This window comes from Sylvia atricapilla, chromosome 5 (assembly GCF_009819655.1).
Source record: "Sylvia atricapilla isolate bSylAtr1 chromosome 5, bSylAtr1.pri, whole genome shotgun sequence".
NCBI classification, from domain to species: Eukaryota; Metazoa; Chordata; class Aves; order Passeriformes; family Sylviidae; genus Sylvia; species Sylvia atricapilla.
Genome location: NC_089144.1, coordinates 64,874,395 through 64,902,290, shown reverse-complemented (window position 1 = coordinate 64,902,290; position 27,896 = coordinate 64,874,395). Strand labels below are relative to the sequence as shown.

The following is a 27,896-nucleotide window of genomic DNA, read 5'->3' as shown; positions in this document are numbered from 1 at the left end:
TTGAAATCCACATAGAGAGACTGGGCACTGTTTAAGCACCATTTTCCCCCATGCAGCTGCACTGAAAACCAACCACACAATAAGAAAAAGCCACTTTCCCATGTCTGAGTCACACAGGCATCACTGTACAGTACCACCAGGAAGGGAGCAAAATGGCTTGCATGAGATTGCTCAGCCAGCCCCAAGACATTTTAATTGTACTTGACATCCATTTGCTACCACTCTATATTCTCCTTCATAAAATCTGCTTTCACTGTAATATCTACAGGTAGCTACATTGATACTGCTACAGCATCAGTCAGAATTGCCTGTGTTAGTTTCACATTAAAATTTCACATTTAAGTTTCCCATTTCGATGCTTTCTTACTGTCACCCCAAATCAAAACCTCTGTAAATATTAGGAAGTCCACTCAAACTAGAACAAAAGTGCCAAGCAATGAAGCTTTCAGAACAATAGGCACAGAAAGGTGCCCAGAGTGCAGGAAGAAAGACCCACTCAAAGCCCAGATTATGCAAATTCCTAAGGCACTGGGTGAGATTAGGCTGCCAAAGCCAGCCAAAATATCAGAGATGCAAAAGAGGGACTAGGTTGTTAAGCACTCCCTAGGGTGCTTAAAAATTTTCATTCCCCTTTTGAGGGCCAAGCAAATTTTCTTCCAGCTCATTTCCAAAGATTTATTATACTTCTTGAATAAACTTGGTTTTTGTGTTTAAGACTGTCTGATGTGACATCACATAAGCACTGTGCTTCTCTGGAGTTTCAGTAAAACAATGCATTCAAACAGAAGATATAGGAATCTGCATTGCAGACCCAATCTGAGAATTTCAGGAGTGGTCTGAAGCATGTGCCACAACAAGGCTAAGAGCCCCAGTTTTGGAAAAACTACAGCTATATACAGGATATATGGAGAAATCTTCTCTATGAGGACTTAATCTTGCTAGTGCCCACCAGCAAGAATCAGACCCAAAAAACTGCATTATAACAAGTGTGCAATAATAGGGCATATTACAATATTTTATAATCACCTTCTCCCACCTCACACAGCAATGTCAGAAAAATGCCTTATATACATCATTTAGATCCTGAAGAAGACTGAATGAATTAAACTCACAAACAGAGGTGATAAACCCATGTCAAAAGTCCTTTTCTAGAATGTGTGGCTCCTCTAGCGTGCTGTCCTGAACAGCAAAACAAAAAATCAATCTGAGTTTGAGTTACACATTCAAGGAAGGGAGAAATAAACTTCCTTGGCAGCAGAGAGAACCAGCCCTAAAGGCTCGTTTACATGGGACATTAAAATAGGCAAGTTATTCTGTAACAGGTGTTTTCCAGTAACTTCTCCACACCTGAGCACTGTGAGTACAAAATAAGGAAGTACAAATAGAGAACTATCCTGGAGTCATTCTAGTATTTAAAACTGACACCTCCTTATTCAAGAGTAATATGTAGACAAGCCCAAGATTAATCATAGGGTTCATGGAGCATTAGAGAGATGAAAAGGCTTTATGTTGAGTGCCCTTCCCTCAGAAATTGTCTTGACAAAAGGGTTGGGTTTGTTTACTGGATATAAAATGTTGCTAAACCAGATGGAATAATGTCACACTTTAACATAAGGATGTATTCAAATTTTAACATCACTCTTAATGATACCTGTAAATATCAAATTCAAAATACAGAAGTTTACAACGTACATTGCCTTCATGCAGGTCTGAATGGAAGCACCTACCTAAAATAGTTCTCAGGAGGACAGGCTCCATGCCATAAAAAACTCAAACTTTAGAACAACACAATACAAAGCATTTCCTTCATAAAGAATAAAAATATATATACTAGTGCTACTGTCAAACCATTCAAAGCCCAAATTTTATTTCTGCAGTAAGGCTCAGTTACCTGTGGCAGACACAATTGTTCTACAATATTCAAGTAAAGCAAATCTGAATTTTAGGGGAGAGAAGAAAAACAGAACATTTCAGAGTTACTTGTGTGCACAAAACCCAACTGTCACTTAAGAAGTATCTGGCTCTGGTTTCAAACTACCATGCATAGTATCAGAAAACAGATTTTTAAAAATGAAAGCGGATTAGCTATGAAACAGCTTGTTTCCATTCTCCTGACAAGGAAATGGTTCTATACAACTTGGCCCAGTGTTCAGTGTTACAATTCACAGACTTTGTAAACACAGTTCCTTTTCTTCATTCCCTTATTTCTTTTAGCCTGTTAGTGTCAACCAAATAAGATGCTCTTGTGAGCACTAAGAAGTTGTCTATGTTTGATCATGCATGGTGCAGGGAAACACAAGAACCTTGAAACCCATCTCCTCCTTCTTTCTCATGTCTCTGGTATTTTGGGAGTTAAAGGGAAAAGCTTCCTAGCCTTTCTTCTACAGCATTTATTCTTATTTTAAGCTTAAGACAGTGGGAACAATTGTCCTCTACATATAAAGAATAATGTGTGGAATTTAGAAATACACATACCTTTCCCAACAGCAAGTAAAACATCAGAACATCAGGCAACAAAATAGACTGTCACACTTGGCTTGGTTTTGTTTGGGGTTTAGGGGTTTTCTTTTGTTTTGTTTGAGTGTGGGTAAAAAAAGGAAAAGAAAAATGCCACAATTCACACTAGAGGTATCTTTAATATTTCTGATGTTCATTACCACCATAATCCAAACTACTGAACCACTAGAGATCAAAAGATAAACTTGTTCCTGATTATGATAATCCAAACACAATAAACACATGGAAAGGATTCTTTTATTAATGAAACAAAATAGTATATACTAAAGGAAAGAGGTAAAAAGATACTTTCAAAGCACTAAGGAAAACATGCAATAGGAATGAGCTTTGCTTTTAAAAACATGCCAAATTGGTTACAGAGATTTTCAGTATGAAATTTCTTTGATTGCTTTGAGAATTGAGTAACAGAAAAGTACTTGTTACTAGAGTTTTTGTCCAAACAAAATCAAACCAATTGGGGTAATTGAAGCAAAGTACAATACTTTAAAGTAAGAAAAAAATCATCTACTAGGTGAATTTATTTGCACTTTGGATGGCAGATTTCCTTAATCACAAGGAATAAGGAAGATACTGGTGGTGTTTTTGCTCGTATGGAGTAAGCTGGGGCTTTTAAGTGCCAACAGTTTACAGAAGCTGAGTTGATTCTCAGATAAATGCACGTGCCAAAAAGCTAGAATATTAGCCAGGAGCTTTGCATCCACATCTGTTTTTATTGACCATGTAAGCTCAGATCAACAGCCCTCAAGCTCTCTTTCCTGAAGGAGATCCTAACAGCAGTAAATATGTACCTACAGTGGTAGCCTAATCTCTCAATAATACTTGAAAAGTATCATGGTAGCAAACAAAATGTACTTTTACACAACTGTCAGGTGTCACTTTGATGCCAAGGAAAACCAAGGATCTAGCTGCCAAGAGCAGCTGTCCAAAACACACTCAAAGATAAGGACTGATGTTAACTTAGTGCCTGTGCTAAGGAGAGAAAAGAGCAGCACATTTCAAGTAAGAAATACATACACAGTGAACATTTTTGCTTTGAATAGAAGTATATGCATCTCAACATAGGTGATAATGTCCAAAGCTAAAATTGTGATTGGCATGGAAAAGAGTCAAAATAAATCCCACCAACTGCTGCAAGCATATTTGGGAAAGAAAAAAATATATTTCCTGCATGTAATTCAAGAATGGAGGACACATATTTCAGCCTGAAGTTTCACTAAATGCACCATTTTTATATAGACATGCTGGTGAGATCTCTAAAAAGAGGATAAAAATTATACAAACACTTCAGAGGTCAGTGCTTTTTAGTATCAAATGCATAGTTAAATAAGCAAGCATCACCTTCTTTGCAGGTAGGGCACGCCTATTACAAAGAATTAACTCAGACACAAACCAACACTTTTCCCTTCCCTCACATGAATCTAAAAGATTCTGAAGCAGTGAAAAAAAACCCAAACTTGATAAGCTTGACAGAGCTCTTCAGATACAGGAGTTGCAAAAGGATATTAATGTGTTCTTTTCCTAGAAAGCCAAGGTTTCTAGTGTTTTCCCCTACAAACTCACGTCCCTCAGGATGGCTTATTATTACAAATGCCTTTTTTTTTTTCCAGTTTGAGCTGTATCCCCATTCATGAAAGCCCCCAGAGTGACTTCTCTGCAAGAAAGATGTACATTTTACTAAAATGTTATTGTTTACATTACAGGACTCTCAACTTCTCAAAACTCTTCATATGATTACCCTTGGTAAGAAGGTCAACTACAATTACTCAAGTCCTTCCTCCCACATTGAAAAACATATTAGATCTTAGACTTTGGGACAGCATTATAATTGTCATATCTCTACTGGAGTTAAAGGAGTTCTGGTATTTCATACAAGCTGATGATCTGGAATACAATTCTAACTGAAATTAAAAAAAAAAAAAAAACAAAAAACACCCAAATGATGAAAAAAACACATACAAAAAATCCCTAAACCACCACCCAACAAAACCCCAAAATCTATCCCATCTGAACTGCCACAACACAGACCACATCTTTTGTAACCATATACTTTTGAGACTTAGAAGACAGAAAAGTAGAAGTCATTAAGTAAAGTAAAACATACTCGAAGACAGAAAGGCTTTTAGGATTTAAAATCAAATTCTTGGAAATAAAAATGAAAAATTTAATTCATGCAGTTGCAGATACTCTTTATATCTAAAGGGTCATTTGCTTAATAAAAATAACAGCAACAAGCACTTTAGCAAAGTGCCTGTCCTTCCAACATTCACATGGATACAAAAGCCACCCCCAACCTAACCCCCACACAGTGCCCAGGGTTCTAAGCCCCTTGAGAAGAATCTGTGGTTACGTGGCCCAAGCGCTCAGTCACATTATCTACACTGAACAGCCACAGCCAAAGATTTTGCAGAATGGTATGCAGAATGAGTACTTGCCAGTAAGTATCCTACTTTTTTATTTTTTAAAAAGTGGATCCCCTTCTCCCATGTTTGCCCACGGACATCCCAGCCCCAGCTACTGAAAAACAGCTGCAGCAGTCTTACTGTTTGTTTATGCAGTTTAGCCCACTCGAGGGCTCCCATGTACAGACCATCCAACTGTGCAATAATATAGCCAGCATGCCTCCAAAATGGGTCATCCTTATTATTTCTGATTTGTTGTCTTGTCCATTGATCTTGTTTCCTGCAGAGGAACAAACAGGTTGGGGTTTTCTTGGGATTTTTAGAGTATAACTGATAATGCAGGGAAGGGACAAATACATTATGACCCAGCTGGTCCAATCTACTAAAGATTTTAGGCAAATCATGCTCTGGAAATCCTGCAGATATAAACATACATCCTCCAAGTGTAAATGTTCAGACTTAAGCAAAACACCCTACAATCATGTGCTCTATCAGATTTTAGTGTCAAAGGAGGAGTTAGATTTCATGTTTGGGGGGGACTTTGCTATAGCACATCTAGTCAGTAAAGAGGAACAAGAATTTGATAGGTCAGATGAACCATTCCCTTTCAAATGCCTACTTCAGAATAAAAATAGAATGACATTTGAAGAGCCTCTTCCTCTCCCCACGTTCAAGTGCAATGAAGGAGTTCTGCCAGGTGCTCAGATGTTGCCTAAGAACCATGTCTATGCCCCTCTGAGTAACATGTGGGAGACTGTACCCTGTGCCAGATCCAGTCAAGAGCCAAATCACTGAGGTTTAGAGCACAAAGCAACACAAGGTGAGCAGACCCTAGGGCAAGAGCCACCAACATTGTAAGGATCTCTCAGAATTCTCTCTTTTGCTGTGCACAGAGGGCCACAAAAGAACAGCAAGAAATGAGGATCAGATGCTGGCCTCTTCCATCCTCCTGTATCTACCCAATCCAGCACCATGTAAAGCAGCAAAATAGAGAGGACAAACATGTAAAGGAAGCAAACTCTTCCAACAGTATATGGGTGAGGAAACCAACAAGAGTTAGCTTTCTAGAAACAAAAAGATACAAGAAGCATGTCCAATGAAAAGGGGATATGGTCAGAGCATTTAGGGCTAAGGACTTCCAAGACAACACAGCAACCCATATTGCAAAACTGCCATAAAGTAAAGCAGTGATGCAGGAGTTGAGGACAGAGGCAATAGAAAAGCAATACAAGGCCCCCTAGTATTGCCTCCCTTCATCCAACAACGCATTTGGGGAATTACAGCTGCTATGCTGTGTCATTCCAGGAAAACACAGGCACATTGATATGGTAGCTATCCCATTTTTCTCACAAGGAGGAGCACAGCAATGCTGAAAAATTACAGCAAGGGAGCACTAAGATTATTTGTTCTATTTTTTTGATAAGCTAAAACAAATCAGCTTTATATATGCACACCAGTAACAGTCAGATATTCAACTCCTTGTGGAAAGTGCAAGACAAAGCAAAGATGGAAAAAAATCGTCCCCAAAAGTGACCATTTCACACAAGTATTTCTAATGGAAAAACTCACAAGTCTAAGGAGATTAAAATAATTGGTAGTCACAGCTGAGTTTCCCAGTACCTGACCTGATTCTTCTCCTACTTGTAGTTTCCCCACTAGTGTAGTTGCATTATTCGAGCAGAAATTATTTTGATTTTTACAGCTAAAGAGAAATGTAAATCATGACTTCTGTGATCAGAATAGAATTTACATTAGTGGTAGAATAAAATACTAACCTAACAGAAGAAGGGAAGGATACACAATGCTAAAAAGATTAAGGGGCCGGGAGACCACTGTTCAGTGTGATATTGAAAATATCAGCTTTTCAAAGAAGGAATTTTACTAGAATGACCGTCAGAATTCATTGACATTTTCCCCACCCTTTGGCAGCAATGGTTTTAAACATTTCTTCCAAAGAATCAGAATTAGGGAAGGGTATATGAACTTCTTCATGTATATTAAGAATTTCTTTTAATAATAATGGCATTCAATCAGAGGGAAAGGAAGCATACATTTTTCTCAGCCCAGAAGGAAGAGAATAAAAAAAGGTTGAAAATTCTGTCAACCTCCAACCCCAAGTCTTGACTCATTTATTTTTAGCAAATAAATACATACGCCATAAAATTCTGAACTCCACTTCGAATGGCGGGAGTCTTAATTAGTTGTGGATACATATTTGCTGCATGGTCATACATTTGCCTGAAAGAATAAGAGTGACAGGAATTATTTCCTTTGCATCTTCTGTTTTCCAACCAGTTAATCAACAAGCCTTGACAGAGAAGCAACACAGTCCACAAAGTTTTTCCTACTCAGAGAAAACCCTCCAGTGCATGACAAATAGCAAAAGTAACACAAAAGGATTGTTAAAATGAGACTTAAAATAAATCACTTTGCCAATGCCTGCTCAAACTGCTGCACAATGGAAAGAAGATAAACAAGAATGAGGTTAAACTATTTCATAGCAAAACTACACATTCAGGGAGTATTTGTAGGCCAGAAGCATCTTCAAAGTACTAGCACATTAATTTAAGCACAACAGAAATAGTTTTCTGGAGAGCTGTTCTATTCAAAATTAAAACAAAACAAACAAACAACAACAACAAAAAAAAACACCACCACAGAGGCAAAGGTAATATAATTTGCTGATTCAGTTAATTTCACTCTTCAGAGAGAGAATTTCAGCATGATATCTAGCAGGTCTTACTTGTCAGTAACCATGTTCCTTTCTGTTTAAGCTAAATATCTCCATTTTTAAGTGTGTATAAGATGATCCTACATGTTACCACAGAAACTTCCACTCATGGCAGCCCTTAATAGATTCAGCTTTATGGAGACCAAAATTATTGTGATTTTTTCTGTTGTTGAATTCAGTTAGCTGTTTTATTCACATTAACTATTAAAAGTTGAAAGGGCCTTATTGCTTGGTTGGTTAGAGCTCTTTTGTTTGTTTTCTTGAAGTGAAGTCCTTCAAGATGAAATCAACTGTCAAAAACATTCTCAAGAGCCCAGGACTAAAGTCACCATTCCATTTTAGCTGAAAAATAACTGTCTGATCCAAGCCAAAATAAAACTTCAACATTTCTCTTAATGTGAGTCAAACTTCAACAACATTTTTTTCAATCACTGATTAAATTAAAACAACAACAACAACAAAGACATCAGGAGACAATTATTTTGTTGAGGTCTGGAGTTGATAGAGATAGAATTACATCCATCATCAGTACGTTTATCTCCTACCAAGTGCTGAGAGAAAGAAAACAGTACTGAGAAACAGATACCATCCTCAAGGGAAGCACATGGCAGAATTCTTGTAGTTAAACTTAGGACAGTGGCTTTTTCTGGGAGGGATGCAGACAGGACTTCTTCCCAATTTCCCTCAGGGCATAATTTGAGAATACAGACAGAGATGATTGAACAGTTTGCTGATAACTAGAGAATCATCCACTGACCTTCTCCCCTCTTTCTGTCCCTTGCCCCAACCCCAGACAACTGCATAACCTTGACAGCATGATCCTGCTGCTTCTTAGCTCCGGCACCATTCTGACAATCAAATCTAATTGTCTCACACATTCAGGCAAAACACTGATCCAGCAAAAATGTGATTTGGTTTTTTTTGTAGTTTGAATTAGGTTGAGAAAGGAGATGATGGGACAAGAAAAGAGCATCCAACAGCTTTGCACCATTACATTTTTCACAAGACTGCAGCTCCAGCAACAATTTTAGTTCTAGAGTTTCCTGTCTTCCATGTAACACAAGGCTACAAAAAATATCATAACCTGCATCCAGAAGAACGACAAGAAAATTGGAGAAACAGATCAATATTCTCCACTCCTGCATATTCACAGAGAATTTAGCAAATAAAAATCCCAAGTAATTCTAGGAAGGGAACTAGAGCGTAACATATTCCATGCTGGAAATCAGAGCTCTCATGTCACTAAAGAGGAGCAAACAGCACAAGTTGGTCCATCTGGCAGATGATCATTTAGAGATTAGAGCCAGATGAGGAAGATAAAATCCAGCTAGGATACTGGCCTAACCACAGCCCTGGGCCAGGACAAATGATCAGATGTCCAGACTCAACCATCAGCTCCACTCTCTATTTTACACTAAAAGGTTATGCAACACAAGGCAGATTTGACAGCAGTAATATTTTTTAAGCTGTCATGACTGATGTAGAGACTGGGTTAGGTCAGAATCATGTGACTGAAAACTCCTTCTTTAATGGCTTTCACTCTTACTTGCTAACAGAGGACAAACAATTCCTGGAATTGATTTTTTTTTTCTTTTAATGACCAAGGTTATCAAGAATTTTTATTGTACTTCAACATGGGTTCAGGCACCAACATTTCCTTCCTATCAATGCATCACATCAGAGCTCTTCCTAGAAGGACTTCTAGGATTTCTGCAAAGAGCCACCCTGGGTCTGCTTCATGGAGTCTTTATCACATATGGAAGCAAGACAGCTGGAGATCTTGGAGTTGTTCAGACTACAGGCAGCCACATACTAAAAAGCTCTTAATTACCAAGCACACCCAATGTGTTCACACTGGAAGGCTGTGCCTCAACCACCTGAAGTTCTTGTACAGGTAAGTCACATAAGAGTCTTCACTCCAGCAGCTAAGTGGCTGACAATGCAAAAAAAGCCTTCCCCAAAGCCAAACACATACCTACACTCTCCCTTGTTCTTATCAGGAACTAAAAGGGAAGCTTGAGCTGTGAGCACCAACATGTGCAAAAGTAGAACGAGAGTGTTCAGAGACACCTTCTCTAAGGAAAGTTGTGATGGGGCTAGAGTTTCCCTAAGACAGGCTAAATGGGCCAGGCAGTCGGATGGGAACAGAGTTACTGATTGAGAAAGGCTGTTTCCCAGTTTTACTTGAGAAGATTTGTTTAACTGTCCCATAGATAGAACATCTGCCTGCATGTTGATTAGGATTCTCCAAATTTCTAGGCAAGATGAAGGAGAAATGGAGTTCTGAGTGCAATCTTAGGGAATTCTCACTTCTGCAATTTAGGAAATTACAAACACTGTCTATAAAAGGATTCATTAAGTCGCAGTGTGCCAAATAAAAGGTCATGCAGCTATAAACCTGAAGTAATAGGTTCTCTCTGTTATCAAGGGTCAAGTACATCACTATTTCATCTCTGCTCCTTACCTGAAACATTTTCAAAAGGTATTCCTAGCTTCTGGAGAAGTCTTCTTTATTAAAAATAGCTTTACATAATCTTACAGAAAAAACCTGTTTGTAACACCCAGTGAGAAATACACTTGTACTGGAGTTACAGATGGACAATGGGGCAAAGAAATAGCAAAAAAAAAAAAAATTAAACTCAGAGAGTAGCTATAATATTTGATACTCATTTTATTGACAGCAATCATTTTCAGGTTCTGCACCTGTCAGATTTCTTGGTGGATTTTCGCAAAAGGTCTCCCCAGAAAAGACAGGCTTTGGCTACTTCTGGTTTTGCATCTTAACCCACTCTTGCACTTAATCTCCTTTCAAGCAGCTGAATTTCCCGTTTAGCTTAAAAGCCTAAGTCTCAAGCCATACTTTTCCACAACACAAACCCTCAGCTTCATTTCTGTTCATTACTAGTTCTGTTATATCCACTTCTTTACCAAGGGCCACTCAGTGCTGGAGCTGTTAGCCCTACAGTAACAGCAGCCAGGGCTCAGAACCAACCTAAGTAAGCACATGACCCACAGAAGGCAAAAGCCTTGAGCAGAATAACTTGGACAACCATGTCTGTGTATCTTCACCTAACATACATGGAAAAAAAAAAAAAAAAAGAAAAAAAAAAAAAGGGAGAAAACCTTCCTCCTCTAAAACAGCCTAGAATAAGACAGCAGATAAATCCCTGTAGATAAATCCCTGCTGTTTCACATTCAAACTACATTAAATGGAACAGATGCATACTTAAGTTTGTTTCAAACCCAGGAGACACATAAATCTACTGTGGAGGCAGAAGAGGAACAGGGTATGAGTGTGTAGTTGTTTCCTACTACAGCACTACTTGCCATCCAGCTGAGCTTAGCATAGACTGGGCTGCCTGTAGTATGATAAAATTTAAGCCTAATCACCTACTGATTTACACACCTAGGTAAAGCCCTAGGAAAAAAAACCTGTAGAACAATACTGAATTTTAACAGTACTCTAAATGTAATGCTAGCATTCCCCAGATTCAGGGATAGTTTACACAAACTGAGCGAATAGTGCAAGGCAGTAACCTCTCACACCAAATAATCCAACAACAGATTTCTCATTAGCTGAATTCTTTTTCCTGTCTGGAGTACAGGTTGTATACTATGAACTTTAGGACTCCTTCACTCTCTCAGAAGTGTTTTGTTATTACCAAATATTATTTTATTGAATTTCCTTTATACACTTCCAGAGACCTAGGTGCCTCACCAGCAAAACCTACTAAAGAGTCACATAATCATATGCTCAGAGAACTATCCATAAATATTAACAGATCTTAAAATATCTTACTAATTAAATGAATATAATCTTGTCCAGCAGCCGTATCTGACAAATGTTCAAGAGACAACTTTCCCTTGCTGGCCTGTGGGTGTTTATTTCAGTGTTCTGAAAGCAAAGGTAGTGCAGTCAGAAAGTCAAGTCACAGCAGCCTTGGCAAACTTCTCCTAGCTATATCCTGTAGCAGCATGGAGATGGATGGTGGTTGCCTCTCCCAGAAGCACATCTCTTCTGGAGAAGCCGCTCAGGTGGGCACACAGGCAGCCACTCAAGTCCACACTCAGATACACCACAGATAAGTCAGTGAAAAAGACAGAAAGGGTCTCTTGTATAAAGTTCCAGTGAAGTTTATTTCGCAGACTCACGCTGAAGGGTTCCAGGGAAAGAAAGACCCAGATCAAAAGAACGCCTAGGGTTAAGTATGGGGTCAGAGGCCAATGATCTGTGGGCACAGGGATGGTACGAGGGCAGGGCAGAGAGCAATGACCTATGGGACATGAGGGTAGACTATCAGTGATACCACAACCAATGGGGAAACAGGGAAAGGAGAAACTTCTCAAACCAAGGACATATATGAACAACAGAGGTGGGCATGACCAAGAGGCCAATGAGAAAAGCAAAACTGAGGTAGATTAACATGGTGCTGAAGAGCACCATGGGGGAAATCCTTCTCCTTATCCTAAGCAATGTGGCATTTTTGAAGCCTGTGGTAGATTCTTCCAGGGTATTGCCCTGGAAGCTCCCCTTATAGGCTCAAGGGCCTCCACAATATCCCAGCACCAGAATTTTGCAAGTTTTCTTTTCCCATGACTATGTTGATAGAACAAAAGATGAAGCTTGTTCAACAACAAGCTATATGTCATGTTCTTAGCTGTATCACCAGCTACAGAGAATCAAGGAATCTCTTAGGTAGGAAAAGACCCTTAAGATCATCAAGTCCAACCTAGCACCATCATTTGCTATCAGTGAGTATTTCATACTTACTGATGGCATTCTATCATTCTAAGTCTTCCAACTTAGCCACAGAAAGAACAAAGTCTGGTTCATTTTTTTGGTTGGCTATTGTTTGGGGTTATGGATTTTTTGCTTCATTTAAAAAAAAAAAAAAAAAAAAAAAAAAAAAAAAAACAACCAAACACTGCACTGGATCTGTAACAAGTACAAAATTCTGTCACTTGTCATAGATGTGCACTGTGGGAAAGGCTCAGTCCCTTAGGGCTATCAGGAGAACACTAACCCCTTCTAGACACACCCCAGTCTGCCTTCAGGTCCATAGTGCATATTTTATTTTTTTTCAAGTTGGCCAAGACAACTCCCCATGCTGTGAAGTCTCACTATCTGCTCCCCAGCAGTTCCCTGACAGTATTTGCTGAAGAACATCCTTAAGAAGCCCTGCAGACCTTGCTAGCAACATTTGTCCCTGCATGATCTGCTCTCCACTGTCTGATCAGTCACCTAACTACAGGCTGGGGAAATAACCACAATTTTTGCTACTTCTTATGCACTTCATTACACTCATATTATTTTGTGATTATATTACTTAACCAGTAATACAGATGAGGTACACATCTATCTCACCAAGGTGCTGGAAGTCCTGCAGGATGAGAAGGGGAGGGCACATCCTGATCCCATAATGAAGAAGCTATACTTCATACCTGATACTAATTAAAAGAACAGCATAAAGCTGCAAAATGCATCATCAATTTAAATTGAAAAGAACTTAGGGCAATGAAAGCAAAAAAAAAACCAAAAAAACCAAACCTCACAAGTACAGAAATCCACTGGAAGTGTCATGAATTGAGCTGCTTCCTGAGGTACTTACGGAGCCGTGAGATAGCCTTCCAAGAAGCCAGCAACATACATAATATCTTCATTGCTTAATGTCTGAGTGCCATAGCCTGCTCTGATTTCCAGGACTCCCCAGCCTGTTGTCTGTAGACTGTTGTTGTAGAAGCCATAAGCATCTCCACTCCTGTCCAGTGTATTCCTGACCTGAAGTATTTTTTCAGCTCTATTCCAGTACACAGTTGCATAGCGGAGTTCTGTGGTGGAGAAGAAAGGAGACAAGGGAAACAAACATAAGTAGATGGTTCCTATGCAATACTGAAATGTCAAGACAGCATTTTGGCAATTTAGAAGTTAATTTTAGAGCTTTCCATTAGGCTTAGTTCTACTACAGAGATCAACACTAATGCTAATGTACTGAAATAGGGCATGAGGACTAACTGGAGTTCTACATAAGCTCACAGCTAAACATTTTCATGTTATTCTTCTGGAAGAATAACAACTCTTTCAGTGTACAGCTCCAGCATAGCAGAATGTTGACACAAAACTTTGAGAAGTATGTCCTTACCTGACCCAGAAGACAATCTATACAAATCTTACTGAAAACTACTTCAGAAGACAGCATGCCTCAGCAACTGCAAAGGATTATAAGCCACTGACAACTTAATTTTCCATCTAAAGATTCAAGAATTTGCAAAAGCTTTCTACATTGACCATCTGGGAAATCAATCCCTGAGGCAGCACAGCAGAAGCACCAGGACTCGGTGGATCACAAGCTTAAAGACAAAAGCACAGCAGGTATGCAATCCTTTACAAGGTACACAGTGTCTATCATCCATCTGAAATAGAATTGATCCCAAATAAGATACAAACAGGAAGGAAGGGCACTAGACTTCTCAGAGTTCCATTTGGACTGCTGTTTTCAGAAACATTCTTAATTACTTGTGGTTTAATCCTGCAAAGCTGAAGAACAAAGAGCAAGGTAAACTGCTTTCTGAAAAAAAAAACCCAAACCGATCCAAAACCAACAAAATCAAAAAAGTCCCAAACCCTACAATTCTAATTGAATCTTCCTAAAGATGGGCTATGATTACATCAGCTCTCTATGCATGACTGATCAAATCACTACTACAACACAGTGAGAAGAGTTAAAAAATCGTATGTTGGAGGTCCCAGAATTATTTGAAAAGTTTCAAGGGATAAATTCATAAACAACTCTTCTGAACAGCTCTCTGGCATATAATCAGCAAACTAGCTGAGGGTACACTCTGCCCCATCACCAAGGCCATCAATGAAGATGCTGACCAGTATCAACCACTGGCACAGATGAGTTTGTTAGCAGTCTCCAGCTAGGCTTTGTACCACTGTGCACTAGGTCAGTCTTCACAACGTGCTAGACACACTTCCCATGGGAACAGAAAATGCATTGGCAGAACCAGAACTTTAGTAGTGAATGAACTTTGCTTTTTCCACAGTCTATGAAAATAAGTTGTTACATGAATCTATTTAGAGATGAAGTAATTTCAGGGACTTGGAACACAGTGTTTAAAAACACATTTTCATCTGCCAGGTACTGAGGCTATTTAAAGGACAGACACGACAGGCTTTCAGTAACTTTTCAAGCAGCTATGAACCTAGTCTTCTGTTGTCTCCTTAACTATCTTCTAGTAATAGAAGCAGTAATTTCTACTTTAGGTTAAAAGTAAACATGGGAATCACTCAGACTGAAAAATCCGTAAACAGAAGAGCAGGCTGATAAGGGTCATCTGATGAAAGCCAAAGATTACCTTACAAAGCTAAAGCTTACCTACCAAAAAAGTCAGGGAAAACGAAGTTCTGTGAGGGGGTGATGCAAGGAGTCAGAGCAGAACACAACTCGCCTGTCCAGCAGTAAATGGGAAGGCTGACTCCAGCCAAGAACCCCATTGCAGGGCAGAGGAGAGACTACTTGCACAGTAAACAAAGATGCTGAGGAATGGATAAAACGAGGAAGAACAAAGTAAGGCAAGCCATGATCATCTTTCCATCTCTTCAGGAGGCTGTGGAGAGGTGGCTGGAAGCCAAGAAGAACCAGGGCAGCTGGGCATTGCCATTAGTACCTGCAAACTAAATAGGAATGTCAGAATACCTATTATACCTATACAGAAACTGTGTCTGCCTAAAGCAAAATAGCTGTTGCCTTCCTTTGGAAAAGAAAGTTGATGCCAAAGCCATACAGGTGCATCTGACACAGGTATTCTTACACAGCAGGCTGCATTTCTTTGTTTTACGCTCTGCCAGAGCATTACCATGCAGAGCTATTTTCAAAAGTCAGAACAAACTTTTCAATTACCCCTGGAGTTTACCCTGCCGCAACTTCCCTACATGACAAATTTAATCTGAAGAAAACCAGGACTCAAAGAGGATGGGAGGGAAGGGGAAGTATTAATTACAGGATAATTTGCAACAAACTTCGAGAGGTCTTGAAAGAAATAGCATCAAGGTAGCTGTTAGAATTTAACAACAATGCAGGAAAACACTATTTCCCATTACTGCTTTTCCTTTTGATTGACTCATCTCATTTCACCTGGCAGTTGGAGTTAAAACTACAAGCTTATAAACCTGTATAAATGTAATCAAAACATTTCATACCACTTAATCTGTTACAATTTTCTTCTGTGTTCATCTAAAGGAGCAGGATTGCCTTTGCCAAGAAAACCATCCAGAAGTATAATACAGAATGTAGATACACACACACAAGAAGCATGTACACATTTTCAATCAATCCTGTTTGAGTTCTGAAACAAGCAGGAGCCCTCCTATTAAATAATATTGGCATTTCTACATTTATTTTTGGAAGGTGAGGCAGGGGCCCTAGCACCTCTTATCCCCGCAGTCATATTGGCCAATTTTTGCATATAAAACAATTGCAATGTCTCCACCTACAAAACATCCTTTCATCATCAAAGTTAAGACTTCCAAGTGTTCAGCCTGCTAGGACCCTGATGAATCAAAGCGTGTGACAATCTGTATTCCACAACAGTGTTGCTTAGAATAACCTCAAAAACACACCAAAGCACACACTATCTACTGAGTCAAAATCCTGGGAGACAGGGTGGGACAGTGAAATCACCCTTCCTCTCCATGAGCCAGCCAGGAGAACTGCACAGCTGTCACTGTTAGCGACACAAAAGGATGAAGCAGGCAGCAGGAGGTGAAGCAGGAAAGCTCTCTACTTTATTTTTTTGACTCCATATATACAGTTTTACAAGCAGGCCAAGATTGGCTACACAGGTAGCCACTTCTTCAACCTCGCTGGTGAACATCACCATCAATCATATTTCTCCTCCCAGAAGAGAAGAATGTAAACGAAAGATAATTTTTTAAAAACATACATAGTTTACTTGAAGCTGCGTGAGAACAAAATGCAAACAGTGAAAAGCAGGCAAACTCGAGGCAACACACAGCATCAGCAATGCAGAGTTGCACCACAACACCAGTGGGGTGGGAGAGAGATGTGCAGTGACAGAACAAAAGAAAAAAAGAAAAAAAAGAGTTTCTCATCCTTTCTGCAGACAGTAGATACTGGGAGGAACCCTCCTTCAAGCTGCCTGCTTTTAAAGATACAACAATCATTCTGCCAAAGAGAGATCCAGAAACAGGGACTATAGCTGGGAGAGTGCTGGAATTTCTACAGCAAGTGAGAAACATCTGCTTTTTATCCAAATTATTCCCTAAGTAATGGAAAAAGGAACATATTTCAGCCAGGAATAGGAAGAACCAAATCTGTTCTCTGCCTTTTGGGCTCAGTACAGGCATTTCAAAAGTTATGTTAAAACTGGACATTGTCTTTTAATTGGTGGCAGCGAGAGAGTAGAAATACATACATGTGCATTAGAATATGAAACAAGCAATTAAAGGAAATACTAAGACAGAGGACTGACACGAGATGAAACATGAGGAAAGCAGATGCTGAAGAGTACAAGAAGGAATGGCAGTAATTTGCAATAAAAGTACAGAATTGACAGAGAAGAAAAATTAAAGAAAAGCAGTAAGGAGATGGCCCAAGATAATCTAACAAGCATACTATTACTAACATTTATTAAATAAATTAGAGCTACAAAAATAACACCTGACATGCCTCAAGGATGCCAGTAAATTTTATTTGGCAATATGCAACAGCTGCTTTTCCTTATGCTTTCCCAGCTCTAAGTTGTTTTCAAAACATATATGTATCAAGTTAGGTTACTGAACTTTATAATTACAGAAATGAGTAGAACTCTTTTCCTTGCAGATGAAAGAACTACAAGGTCTGTGGGTGAGAAATAGTATTCATATTTTTCCTTAGTCTCTCAAACAAGCCAACTCACAAGCAATGGAACACTGGTTAGTTCATATGTAAGAAGCTAAATTAACAACTGTGAGTATCTCCTACTAATATGAAAACGACTGATTTCCTAAACTACTAATTTTACTAATTTAACTACTATTTTTTGTCCGTGGCTTCCCAAATGTGAAGCTATTTTTTGTAGAGGTGTTCTTCAAAGATTCTGCCTATAAACTTTCTGCTACATAGAGAAGATATCACTGTCCTGTTTCACTGAAAACTAGTTTTGTATCACTTCAAAATACAAATAAAAAAACTAGAACAAAATTGCACATTTGACTTCACTATACCCTCCCCTACAACTAATATTCAGTAGTAAAGATTATATTATCACAGTATAGCATTTATAGATTTCAAGTCAACCAAAATAAGGGTGTTTCTGGTCAATTTTTCAATTTGAAAGAGCTTGACCTATTTTTCCATTAGAAATTTTACAGACTCATAGAATGTTAAGGGTTGGAAGCAACCTTAAAAATAGTTCCAACCTCGCTGCAATAGGCAGGGTCACCTTTCACTAGTCCAGGTTGCTCAGGGCCCCATCCAACCTGGCCTTGAACATTTCCAGGGATGAGACATCCATGACTTACTTGGGCAACCTATGCCAGTGCCTCACCACCTCACAGAAAAGAGTTTCTTCCTGTATCTCAATCTGCTCTCCTTCAGTCTAAAACCACTGTCCGTTGTCCTGTCACCACATGCCCATATAAAAAGTCCATCTCCCTCCTTTTTATAATCCCCCTCCAGGTACTAGAAGGCTGCAGTGAGGTGTCTCCAGAGCCTTCTCTTCTCCGGGCTGAACAAGCCCAGCCCCCTCAGTCTGTCTTTGTAGGAGAGGTGCTCCATCCCTCTGATCATCTTTGTGGCACTCCTCTGATCCTGCCTATCCATGTGTTTGTTTTTTTTTTAGATGCATCCTTTTAATTATTTTTAAAAGGCTGTATAACTCTAAAGAACAAGGGAGATTTCAATATATGATTATGATTGGAAACTATAACAAAACAAGAGTATTTCAGTGCTTCTTTAGAGACTAGCTTAAACCACACAAGAAATTAACACAAAGCCCAGTAATTTTCAAATAAAGGAGTATGTGCTTTCTTGACCTGCCTAAACATAAGCTATTTGTGTTTTCTATTCTACTGGCCTTAATTCATCTTATTTCCTCATGCATTTCAGGTCTAGAGTAATTTTTCAATTTGCTTCCAACATTATTTGAAGCCTAATCCCCTGATTTGTGCTTGCATCAGTGAAAAGCAATATTCAAATGTCACCTATCAATTAAGAGTTTCAGTCTTGTATGGTTTTCATGTTCAAAAGGGTACTTAGTAGTAAAGCCTAGCTGATGCAGCAAATTTGCCAAAACAGTTATAGGTACCTAGTATAGGTCACCCAGAGGAAACAAAAATAACTATTCGACAAGTAGCTTCACTAATCTCAGAGCACCTCAATTTATGTCATATTAAAGAACATTCTCTGGAAACATTTTCCAAAGTGCATGATGAATCATCTTCAAGGCATTCAGAATGCTAAAGAACAATGAGCCAATTAAAAAAACCCCACAACAACAGAATCTGCACAATTCACAATGTTGAAAACCATTTACTCTATTAAACAGCCTAAAAGCTGCTTGCCCCTTTGTAGTTTTCTACCAGTAATTCAATTAAGATGCTAGAAATCAGTTGGGCATTAGGTGAAACTACCTCACACCGTGAACTTCCTTTCATTTCCTCTAGATAATTCACAGCTGACCCTTCCTTTCATCCTCCCAACTGAAGTTTTTGCCAGTCCAGGTAAAGTTTTTAAAGTATGTCTGCGAGATGAGACAGGACTGCCCACAAAAGGATACGCTCATAAAATTTTGCAGACATTGAAACAACTGTTACGTGAATTTCTCCTTGGTTTGTGGTACTTAATACATTAACTGGAAAACTCCTTGAAGCTAAGCATCAAATGCAGCCCTTAAAACCTTCAGAATTTATTGAAAGCAGCACAAGAGCGAGATAATGTGTCCCCGGCCGAGGCAGCGTGGTTGGAACAAGATGATCCTTCAGGTCTCTTCCAACTCAAACCATTCTGGGATTCCGTATGAGATCTAAAGCACACACCGCGACCGACACCCACAAGGCAGCACTAAAACTCTGCTCACAAGTCGCAGCACGCTGTAGGCTACAGCACCACAACGAAGTCTTCACTCCGAACGATTCCCGTGCCGGCACACGGCACGGAAAACAAGCTCGGCTGGGAGCTTTAGGCAATTTCCCACCTGTCGGATCCTCAGTTTGGTTCCCCGCGCCCCTTCTGGGAGCTGGGAGGATGTTAGAAGGCGCCGGTACGAACACCCCCGAGGCAGCCCTCAGGGGGCCGCCCGCGGGGTCCCGCCGTGGGGAGCAGGGCCCGGCGGCCTCGCACCGCGCCCCCGGCTGCCACAGGCGGCGTGTGGCCCCTTCTCCCCACCCCGGGACAGCCACGCTGCCTCCGCTTCAGCCGAGCCCCGGCCGGGATACCCCTCCCGGGGCTGGGGACACTGGCGGGGCAGACCCGCTGCCTCCCTCCGTGCGGCCCGCCACGGCGAGGGGGCTGTGGCCGGCCGTGCCCCGCGCCCCCGCTCGCCTCACCTGCGCGGCCGCCCGCCGCCGCCCACAGGAGGACGAGCGCCCAGCAGCAGTGGCCCACACCGCCGCTCGCCCGGGCCATGCCGCCGCTCCCCCACGCCTCCTCCGAGAGCCGGGAGGCGGCGGGGCTTTAAGAAGTTCCTTGGCTCAGGGCAGGTCTCCCCGCTGCCCCCGCCTCCTCCGGTGCCCGCCCCGGCCGCCGCCACCCGTAGTGCTGGAGGTGGCCCTGCCGGGGACGGTTGGTACCCGCGCCGGTGGCCGGGATGTGTCCCGGGAGCCACGGCATTTTTCCTGTCCCCTTACGGGTTTGGAGACGCCGAGGCCTGGCCGAGGTGTGGGAATCACTCCTGGCTGAGGTGTGGGAATCACTCCTGGCCGAGGTTTGGCTGACGTGTGGGAATCACTCCTGGCCGAGGTGTGGGAATCACTCCTGGCCGAGGGCTGGCCGAGGTGTGGGAATCACTCCTGGCCGAGGCCTGGCTGACGTGTGGGAATCACTCCTGGCCGAGGTGTGGGAATCACTCCTGGCCGAGGGCTGGCTGAGGTGTGGGAATCACTCCTGGCCGAGGCCTGGCTGACGTGTGGGAATCACTCCTGGCCGAGGTGTGGGAATCACTCCTGGCCGAGCCCTGGCCGAGGTGTGGGAATCACTCCCGGCCGAGGGCTGGCCGAGGTGTGGGAATCACTCCTGGCCGAGGTGTGGGAATCACTCCCGGCCGAGGGCTGGCCCCTCAGAGCAGTGAAGGTGGATCCGCAGGCAGGTGCCTGTGGGGCCCCTGGGCTTCCCCGGGGTGATTAACCTAAAAGGGGCGAAGGTTTACCGAGAAACGCCTCCGAAAAGACACAGGAGGAGTCGGGCGATGCCTTGCCAAGCTGTGCGTTTTCCATCACGGGCAGGGCAGCTTTCAGCCCTGTCGGGAACAGCAACTGCTCTGCGTGTCCCGGCAGAAGAAATGAGGGACAGAACTTTTCCTTGGGTTTACAGGTAGAGACAGCTTTCCGTGGGGTTTTCCTTTGCAGCCGTGATTCAGGCAACTTCGAGGCACTGCGGTTTTGTCTCACCCAGTGTTGGATATTCTGCCGTTATCCTGAAAGGGCCATCATTTGGACTTTATGTTTCAGTAATTGTTTGAGACAGTTTGAATTTGATACCGGTGCCTGTAATAGCCTCATGTAACAAGGTCACATGCCAACCAGTTCACGCCAAGCAGAAAGCCTTGGCCTCAAGCCCAGGGTAAGAGCACTGTATCTCCAGGCTGCAGGGATCCTTCCATTCCTATCACTGCTTTGTTCTGGGCTACTGTTCATTTAGAGAGAAGGAAAAAACAGACATTCAAACCAGAAACCAGGATTTTTTTGAAAGAGTAGTCAAAGTTGATTTTATTTTGATGTGTAAGTAACAGATGCGTGCAGGTACAAAACCCTGTGGAAAAGAAATATACCAGAAGATGGGTCCATCAACTCATTGCTAAGGTAACTATTTCTCTTTACAAAATTTATTATCTGAAGAACACTGGAAAGACAAGGGCTGCTGAAAACGAAGCATTGTTTAAAGTAATTGTCTCAATGTCAGCAGACATGTGCTCTAAAATAATTTGTATCTCAGGGGCATCAAGGATGGAACCCTTAAAACTCTCCTTTAAAAAGAGAAGTTAGGACACTTGTATCACTTCAAAGATCAGAACAGCTCTGCTTGGGGTAATCATAGTGGTCATCTTCTGGCCTGATGAGTCCTGCATTTGTCACTACATTGCAGCTACACTTGCTGAGTGTTTCAGCTTCAGCAACCAAAATTGCCCAGCGGTGCCCAGTAGCGCAGCACTCACACCCAAGAACCCAGACACAAAGATTGTCGATTGGCACCATAAGGTAGGTAATAGCAGACTTTATATTTTTATTGTACTCATACTCTTTTTAATATAAACCAGTTTCGGCACGTGAGGGGTTTGGGGTTTTTTCCTATCCTCATCCCCATGAATGTTTCCATTAGGACACGGACAGAGGATGGTATAGTATTAATGCCAGTTTCAGATTGGTTATATATAATGTGAAAGCTGTGGGTACACATTTTCTGCTATTTTTCTGTATCATGAGTGTAGGAATTTATGTTTATTAGGTAAGAGTATAAACCCTACAGAACCTCATTATTAAATTTTTTCAGTAATCTTTGCATTTCAGGTCTATTTACATCTACATTGTTCTTTTGATGTGTCTGTGTTCTTACAATAAACAGCTTCTCTTAAAAAGAAAAAAACAGAGGCAATTGCATTGCTCTGTTTTAATTCTTTTTATGTTGCTTAGTTGAGCAAAAATGCTGTTCAAAACCATAAGATAATGATCTTGCACCAATTTTATTGTTTGAATACTGAACAGTATTTGACAATGGTGGAAGTAGTGCCACTTTGAAAGACAAGAGGGCACAAAAGGCCCTTGCAAAAGCAGATGTTATTCACTCACTAGATGTTATTTCTTCACGTGAATGCTGATTTTCTTTTACATGCGGCCTCTGTGCTTTTGTTGCTTTTTAAAGCTGTTTATTAATACCAGTGCCATGGTGTCAGTTGAAGAACGAGTCATCTGAGTAAAACCTGCTTGACTGTAAAACTGCATCCAAAAGTTGAATTGAAAAGCTCTGAGATTAAGAAGTCCAGATAATTTTATTTCCTTAATTTTTGTTTCACTTCTGTTTTGGGAGCAGAAGCAGAAGTGGTGAAAAGTTATGAAAGTGTCTTGTTTTGCAAGAATGACAGTTTCATTTTTCAGGCCCAGGAGATTCAGATAAACTTTAGAAACCATACTTCTGGAATAATCTCCCAATGTAAATAACAGAAGTGTTGTCTCTTGAACAAAGTCAGCTTGATTAAACAAAACATGTGAAACACAGAGGAAAACAGCAGAAGAAACAAAATAGCAACATATCCAGGTTTTACATATGATATATTTAATTATATTTTCAATATATTACACCAAATCTTTCTTCAAATAAAAATTACAAATTAGATACAACATCTAAACATCATGACAGATTAAGGTTTTGCTGTGAATATTTTCAGAAGTGGATTATTGAACAGGCTATCACAGTTTAAAAAAAAAAAAAAAAAAAAAAACTAAAACAAAACCCCCCACTATTTTCCAGACTCAAGTGCAAACACTTTCATTTACCCCAAATCATGCTGCATGTGTCCTATCAAAGTCATCCAACAATTTCAATGTTACAGTGAAGAGAGGTTTGATTTACTGATAGCAGGTCAGACAGTAAATAGGATGCTTGAAAAGGTGTTTTCTATAGTCTATAAGCCTCCAGCCTCCACATGAAGTTGTCCAGAGAGTTGCTGCAGCTTTTTAGTCTCACTAGACATCCAGTTTTAAACATATGTGGTAAATTTCTCTGTGCTGACCAGCTGCAGGTATTCCAGGGTACCTGATCGGCAGCTACCTACCCGTGAAAGCTCCTGCGCCTTGGATCCTTCATTTTCCCTTTTCTGAAGACTGTTGGTTATCATTTCTGCTAAATCATCTTGTAACCGCTGCTGATTCTCCCTAAAATCAACAGGATGGGTAAAAAAATCAGTGATTCACATGTTTTTAGTGATCCTCAGGTTCCAGAGATTTTTTGACATTTCTATTCCCATGTTTTCCTAATGACATTCACACACTACTGATAAAAACTGTGGGCAAGACCAAATTCCAGTTCTGAATTTGGGAACTGAAGTCAGGATTTTCATGCGAGTTTTACAGATAGTATGCATCAGTGTCTTTGCACAAGATGTCTGAGGAGTTGTGTCATTATTGACCTTAAAAAGTTGTGATCACTTGCATGAAAATGAAGACACAAATTAGATTCAATCCTAATCAAAATAGTTTCTAGCTCTCAACACAGTTACTGGCACCAGGACTTTATCTATCCAACTTCAAGTGGCCTTCAGTAATAGAGTTGCCATTGTTTCAGAAAATTCTTCAGTGTATTTGGCTTTTGCTGGAGTATGCCACATATGGCAGTTTTTAAGAGGCAATTGTATGTGAGGAAGTGAAAACAAAAACATCACTGTGATCCATCTCAAGAGGTACTTTTAATAGTACCTCTGAGTTCCAGAGGATTGCAAATTCAATAATTCTGGTAGTCTCAACAGATCATATTAATTTTAAAAAAGGAATTCTGAATTTACAAAAGAGGTGAATCATGAGGCAGTCTTGACAGTATTTCCTGCTCAGCCCAATCACTTGTACTTTCCATTTAAAAAATAACAAAGTTCATGAGATTCTGTAGCAGATCAAAGTTTTGATTATTTCTATTTTGCAAATGCCCTGAGAAAACCCTCATATTCCGCTTAATCTCCTCTTTTCTCTTAGGGAATAAATAGACAGAGAATTTTATTTGTGCAAAAGACACACTGTGTAAGGCTCAAAAGTTACAGTAGATGCAAGCTGTAGCATTTACTTATGCATTTCAGGACAAGGGATCCCCATGTATCTGGCAAACACCAGTTTGGAATATCATTGCTTCCATTTGTAATGAAACACTGTCATTTCAAAGCAGGTGGTAACAAATTCCCACTTAGTGAAGAGCAACTGTACACAGGTGTTTAGAGCAGAAAGTGAGGAACTTCCACATTTAGTGAGTTTGCAGGAAATAGAAAAGAACTCATATGCAAAATATACTAAAAAAATGCAACAAGTTATCCTGACTTCAATTTTGCATAGTTGCTAAAAAATATCACTTCCACAATTGCTGTATTTTATTCAATTTTAATGCAAAATGATGCCTCAGTTCCAGAACATAAACCTCATATCTTTATTACCGATAACTTCTCTAAATGTTAGAAAGTAAGCTCTTGTTAAATTTTTAAAGGTTGTATTCCTGTGCAGTGCTACAGTAACTTTGCCCACCTGTTGTAGCAGAATAGTGTTTGAAGTCCTGCAAGTTTCATTCCTCTTACAAATTCCTCCACAAGAGCTCACAGACATAACATGGTATTACAGAGCTGCACACTGAGTTGTGGTTATTCTCGTCCTGTAGTGTGACCCACAGGTGCCACTAGGACTAAACTTGTGGGAATATTAATGTTTCTTATTTTCCTACCCATCTCTTGCTCTTATCACATCAGCAACTTGTCCTGTAAGTCTTACACCTTTTCCAAGGCAAAGAACCTGCTAAACGTTTATATAGACAACCTTCGGCACACGCAGAGTCCTATGTAATGAATATTTACATGTTTATAGGCACATACATTATTAAGCCTCTAACAACTGAAGGCAAATTCGTTGGTATAAAAAAATCCACAAGTGCCAAGGAGGAACAATAAAGGCTAAAGCACAAAGAATGGGAATTTCTCCCTTTTCTTATAAAAAGACCATCTTACACAGAAGGAGGTGTTGGGAGATTGTATTTCTTGTCCTCAGTACCCGTCAACCAGTAGGTAATTTCTGTTCCTCTGCCCTAAATATATATGACAAAGAAGAGAGAGCACAGTTTTGTGATTAGAATGCAATTTCCTGTAGTTAATTTACTTAACTAATACCCTATTGCACATTGCAATGTTTGCTTCTTTTCAATAACTGATGCTAACAGCAAGGGATTACAAATTAGATGTGAGAAGAAGAATGGGGGAGATGCAGCAGCACACTCACTTCTGTGTTCCATGACCTGAAACACAACCTGTGGGATAAGTAGGCTGTGCTGCCTGCCATCAACTCCTAAGGACAGACAAGTGCAATAGATTGAAATATATGAATTGGTAGATATGGGAGCATTAACAAATTAACACTAGGTTCAGCTTCCCTTTCAGCAGATGACTTCACTCTACAATCATCTGTTCCAAATGGTATGTTTCATTTCTTATCCACATCTTTATGTTGCTTTACTGTGTGAGTTAGGGAGCTCTTCATTGCCTTCATTGTCTTTATAGAAGTATCTTCAATCACTAGAGACTGCAAATTGATCAGTCATCTTTGTTCCCCAGCTGTTAATTAAGTTCTGCGGTACTCTCAGCTATACAATACTTTTTACTATTCCTCTTCTTTGTGTTCATGCTTGCACACAGTAAAGGTTACCTTCAAGTATGTTTCTCCTCTCTCTTCGTACTGGAATTGGCAGTCTGTTCTTTTCAGGATATTAATTGTGGAACCGTTGACATGAATTCTTAAAGCTAAAATATAAAACACAATGAAAGATCATCTTGGAAACATCTCACATGCATTAAGTAAATGTGAAAACTGGTGCTATAACAGAAGCTCCTTCAATTGTTATCATCTGTATGAAAAATCTGTATGAAAAATCTGACTCCACTACAGAGCGTATCCAAGCAGGAATAGCTTGATCTGAAAGGGATACAGCCCTTGATCTGGAATACAGGTGACAATGGTATCTGTAGTAGTTAGATGTCAAAAGGGAAAAGAGTAATTGTGAGTGACCTACATAGAGAATGCTCATGTGAAGACACTGAGCAGAAGGAGGAAAAACTGGCTCTTGCCACAGTTCCCTAATGGTGAAGTTGATGACATAATTGCTTCAATTTAAAATACACAGTCAGTATATTTACACAACAAAGCTGTAATACAATTCTAGGTCAAACTAAAATCTATAGGTTCACAGAGTAAAATTAAATTCCAGATATATAAATATTGTATCTTCCAGGGGAATTCAGGCAGTGAACCAGCCTACAAACTCCCAGTTACCAGGACAGAAGTATTAACAAGGAACAACTCTTCATTGCCCAGTGAAGTGCCCACTGTCACTTTGGACAATTAAATAATTTGTAATCAAAACAAATATGGCTTCTTTATCTTTAAAACTTCTGCAAGCTGATAATAAATTGTTCTCAGCTGAAAACAGACACGTGGGTCCCAAACTAACCAATAGCCTTTGGTCCTGTAACAATGACAGCTAAAATTAAATCCTTACGCAAGCCTGTGGATTCCATCCGCGAGGCTGTGTTTACTGTATCTCCAAACAAACAGTAACGAGGCATTTTTATTCCAACCACACCAGCTGCACATGGACCTAGAAATGGGATGCAGAGAGATAAAAAGGGCGAATCAAGAGACTTGATTTATTTGGGAGACATCTCACTCTTGCATAGCAGTGTAGTGCCTGAGGTGACTCAGCATTCCTCACCAATGGCAACACTTTTTACCTCTATTCCCACAGTATCTTTTGGTCTCCCACTACAAACCAAGCCTAGCTCTGTTATCTTTTTGCATAATCCAATAGGGCCATGTAAAGGACACAGCTGCACAGTGTTAATTGTATGTAAGCACAATTTCTATGCAGAAAAGAAGAAGTACATTTATTAACTGTCAGGTTTGGAAGCAAGAGAAAAATAGAATAAGCTTCATTATGCCTCAAGAGGCTTCCCAGTGCCTCAGTCACTTTCTCTGATGTGTTCCTCCCCTAGCAGCTGGTGTTGAGGTGGTTGAGGAATTTCCCAAAGTTGTTGTGCTATCTGGAGTTCGCATTTGACAAAAAGTATTTTTATTAGTAAATTAAAAACACTGGGTCCTACACGGACTCAACGAAAGTTTTGCCTCCAAAAGCACAAAATACAGGCTTGCATTTTTTTTCCTAGGTAAGCATAGCTGGCTGTGACTGATCTCAGCTTCAGTCAGAGAGAAATAATCTGTGAAGGCTTATTTGATACAACTAGTTTAATCACACCAGGAACAGTGGCTGTTGCTCGTCCTAGCTACTGACTTAGGCTGTGAA

At 40.3% G+C, this 27,896-nt stretch overlaps 2 protein-coding genes across 3 annotated transcripts in view; both read right to left on the bottom strand.

Moving 5' to 3' along the window:
* PLBD1 (phospholipase B domain containing 1) overlaps positions 1-20,308 on the bottom strand; it is a 37,499-nt gene extending 17,191 nt beyond the window's left edge. The window contains exons 1-4 of one of the 2 annotated variants that reach the window (XM_066319844.1): positions 20,198-20,308; positions 13,257-13,476; positions 7,071-7,154; positions 5,058-5,196 (exon numbers count right to left, since the gene is read on the bottom strand). In XM_066319844.1, coding sequence (XP_066175941.1) covers positions 5,058-5,196; positions 7,071-7,154; positions 13,257-13,476; positions 20,198-20,276 — 522 coding nt within the window. In that variant the 5' untranslated portion in view covers positions 20,277-20,308. The remainder of the gene's footprint in view (positions 1-5,057; positions 5,197-7,070; positions 7,155-13,256; positions 13,477-20,197) is intronic. The other variant, XM_066319843.1, reaches the window with a different exon arrangement.
* A 2,804-nt stretch (positions 20,309-23,112) lies between these two features.
* The window catches only part of GUCY2C (guanylate cyclase 2C), a 45,183-nt gene continuing 40,399 nt past the window's right edge, over positions 23,113-27,896 (bottom strand). Inside the window, exons 24-27 of the mRNA XM_066319842.1 lie at positions 27,096-27,194; positions 26,246-26,340; positions 25,555-25,631; positions 23,113-23,734 (exon numbers count right to left, since the gene is read on the bottom strand). Coding sequence (XP_066175939.1) covers positions 23,560-23,734; positions 25,555-25,631; positions 26,246-26,340; positions 27,096-27,194 — 446 coding nt within the window. The 3' untranslated portion in view covers positions 23,113-23,559. The remainder of the gene's footprint in view (positions 23,735-25,554; positions 25,632-26,245; positions 26,341-27,095; positions 27,195-27,896) is intronic.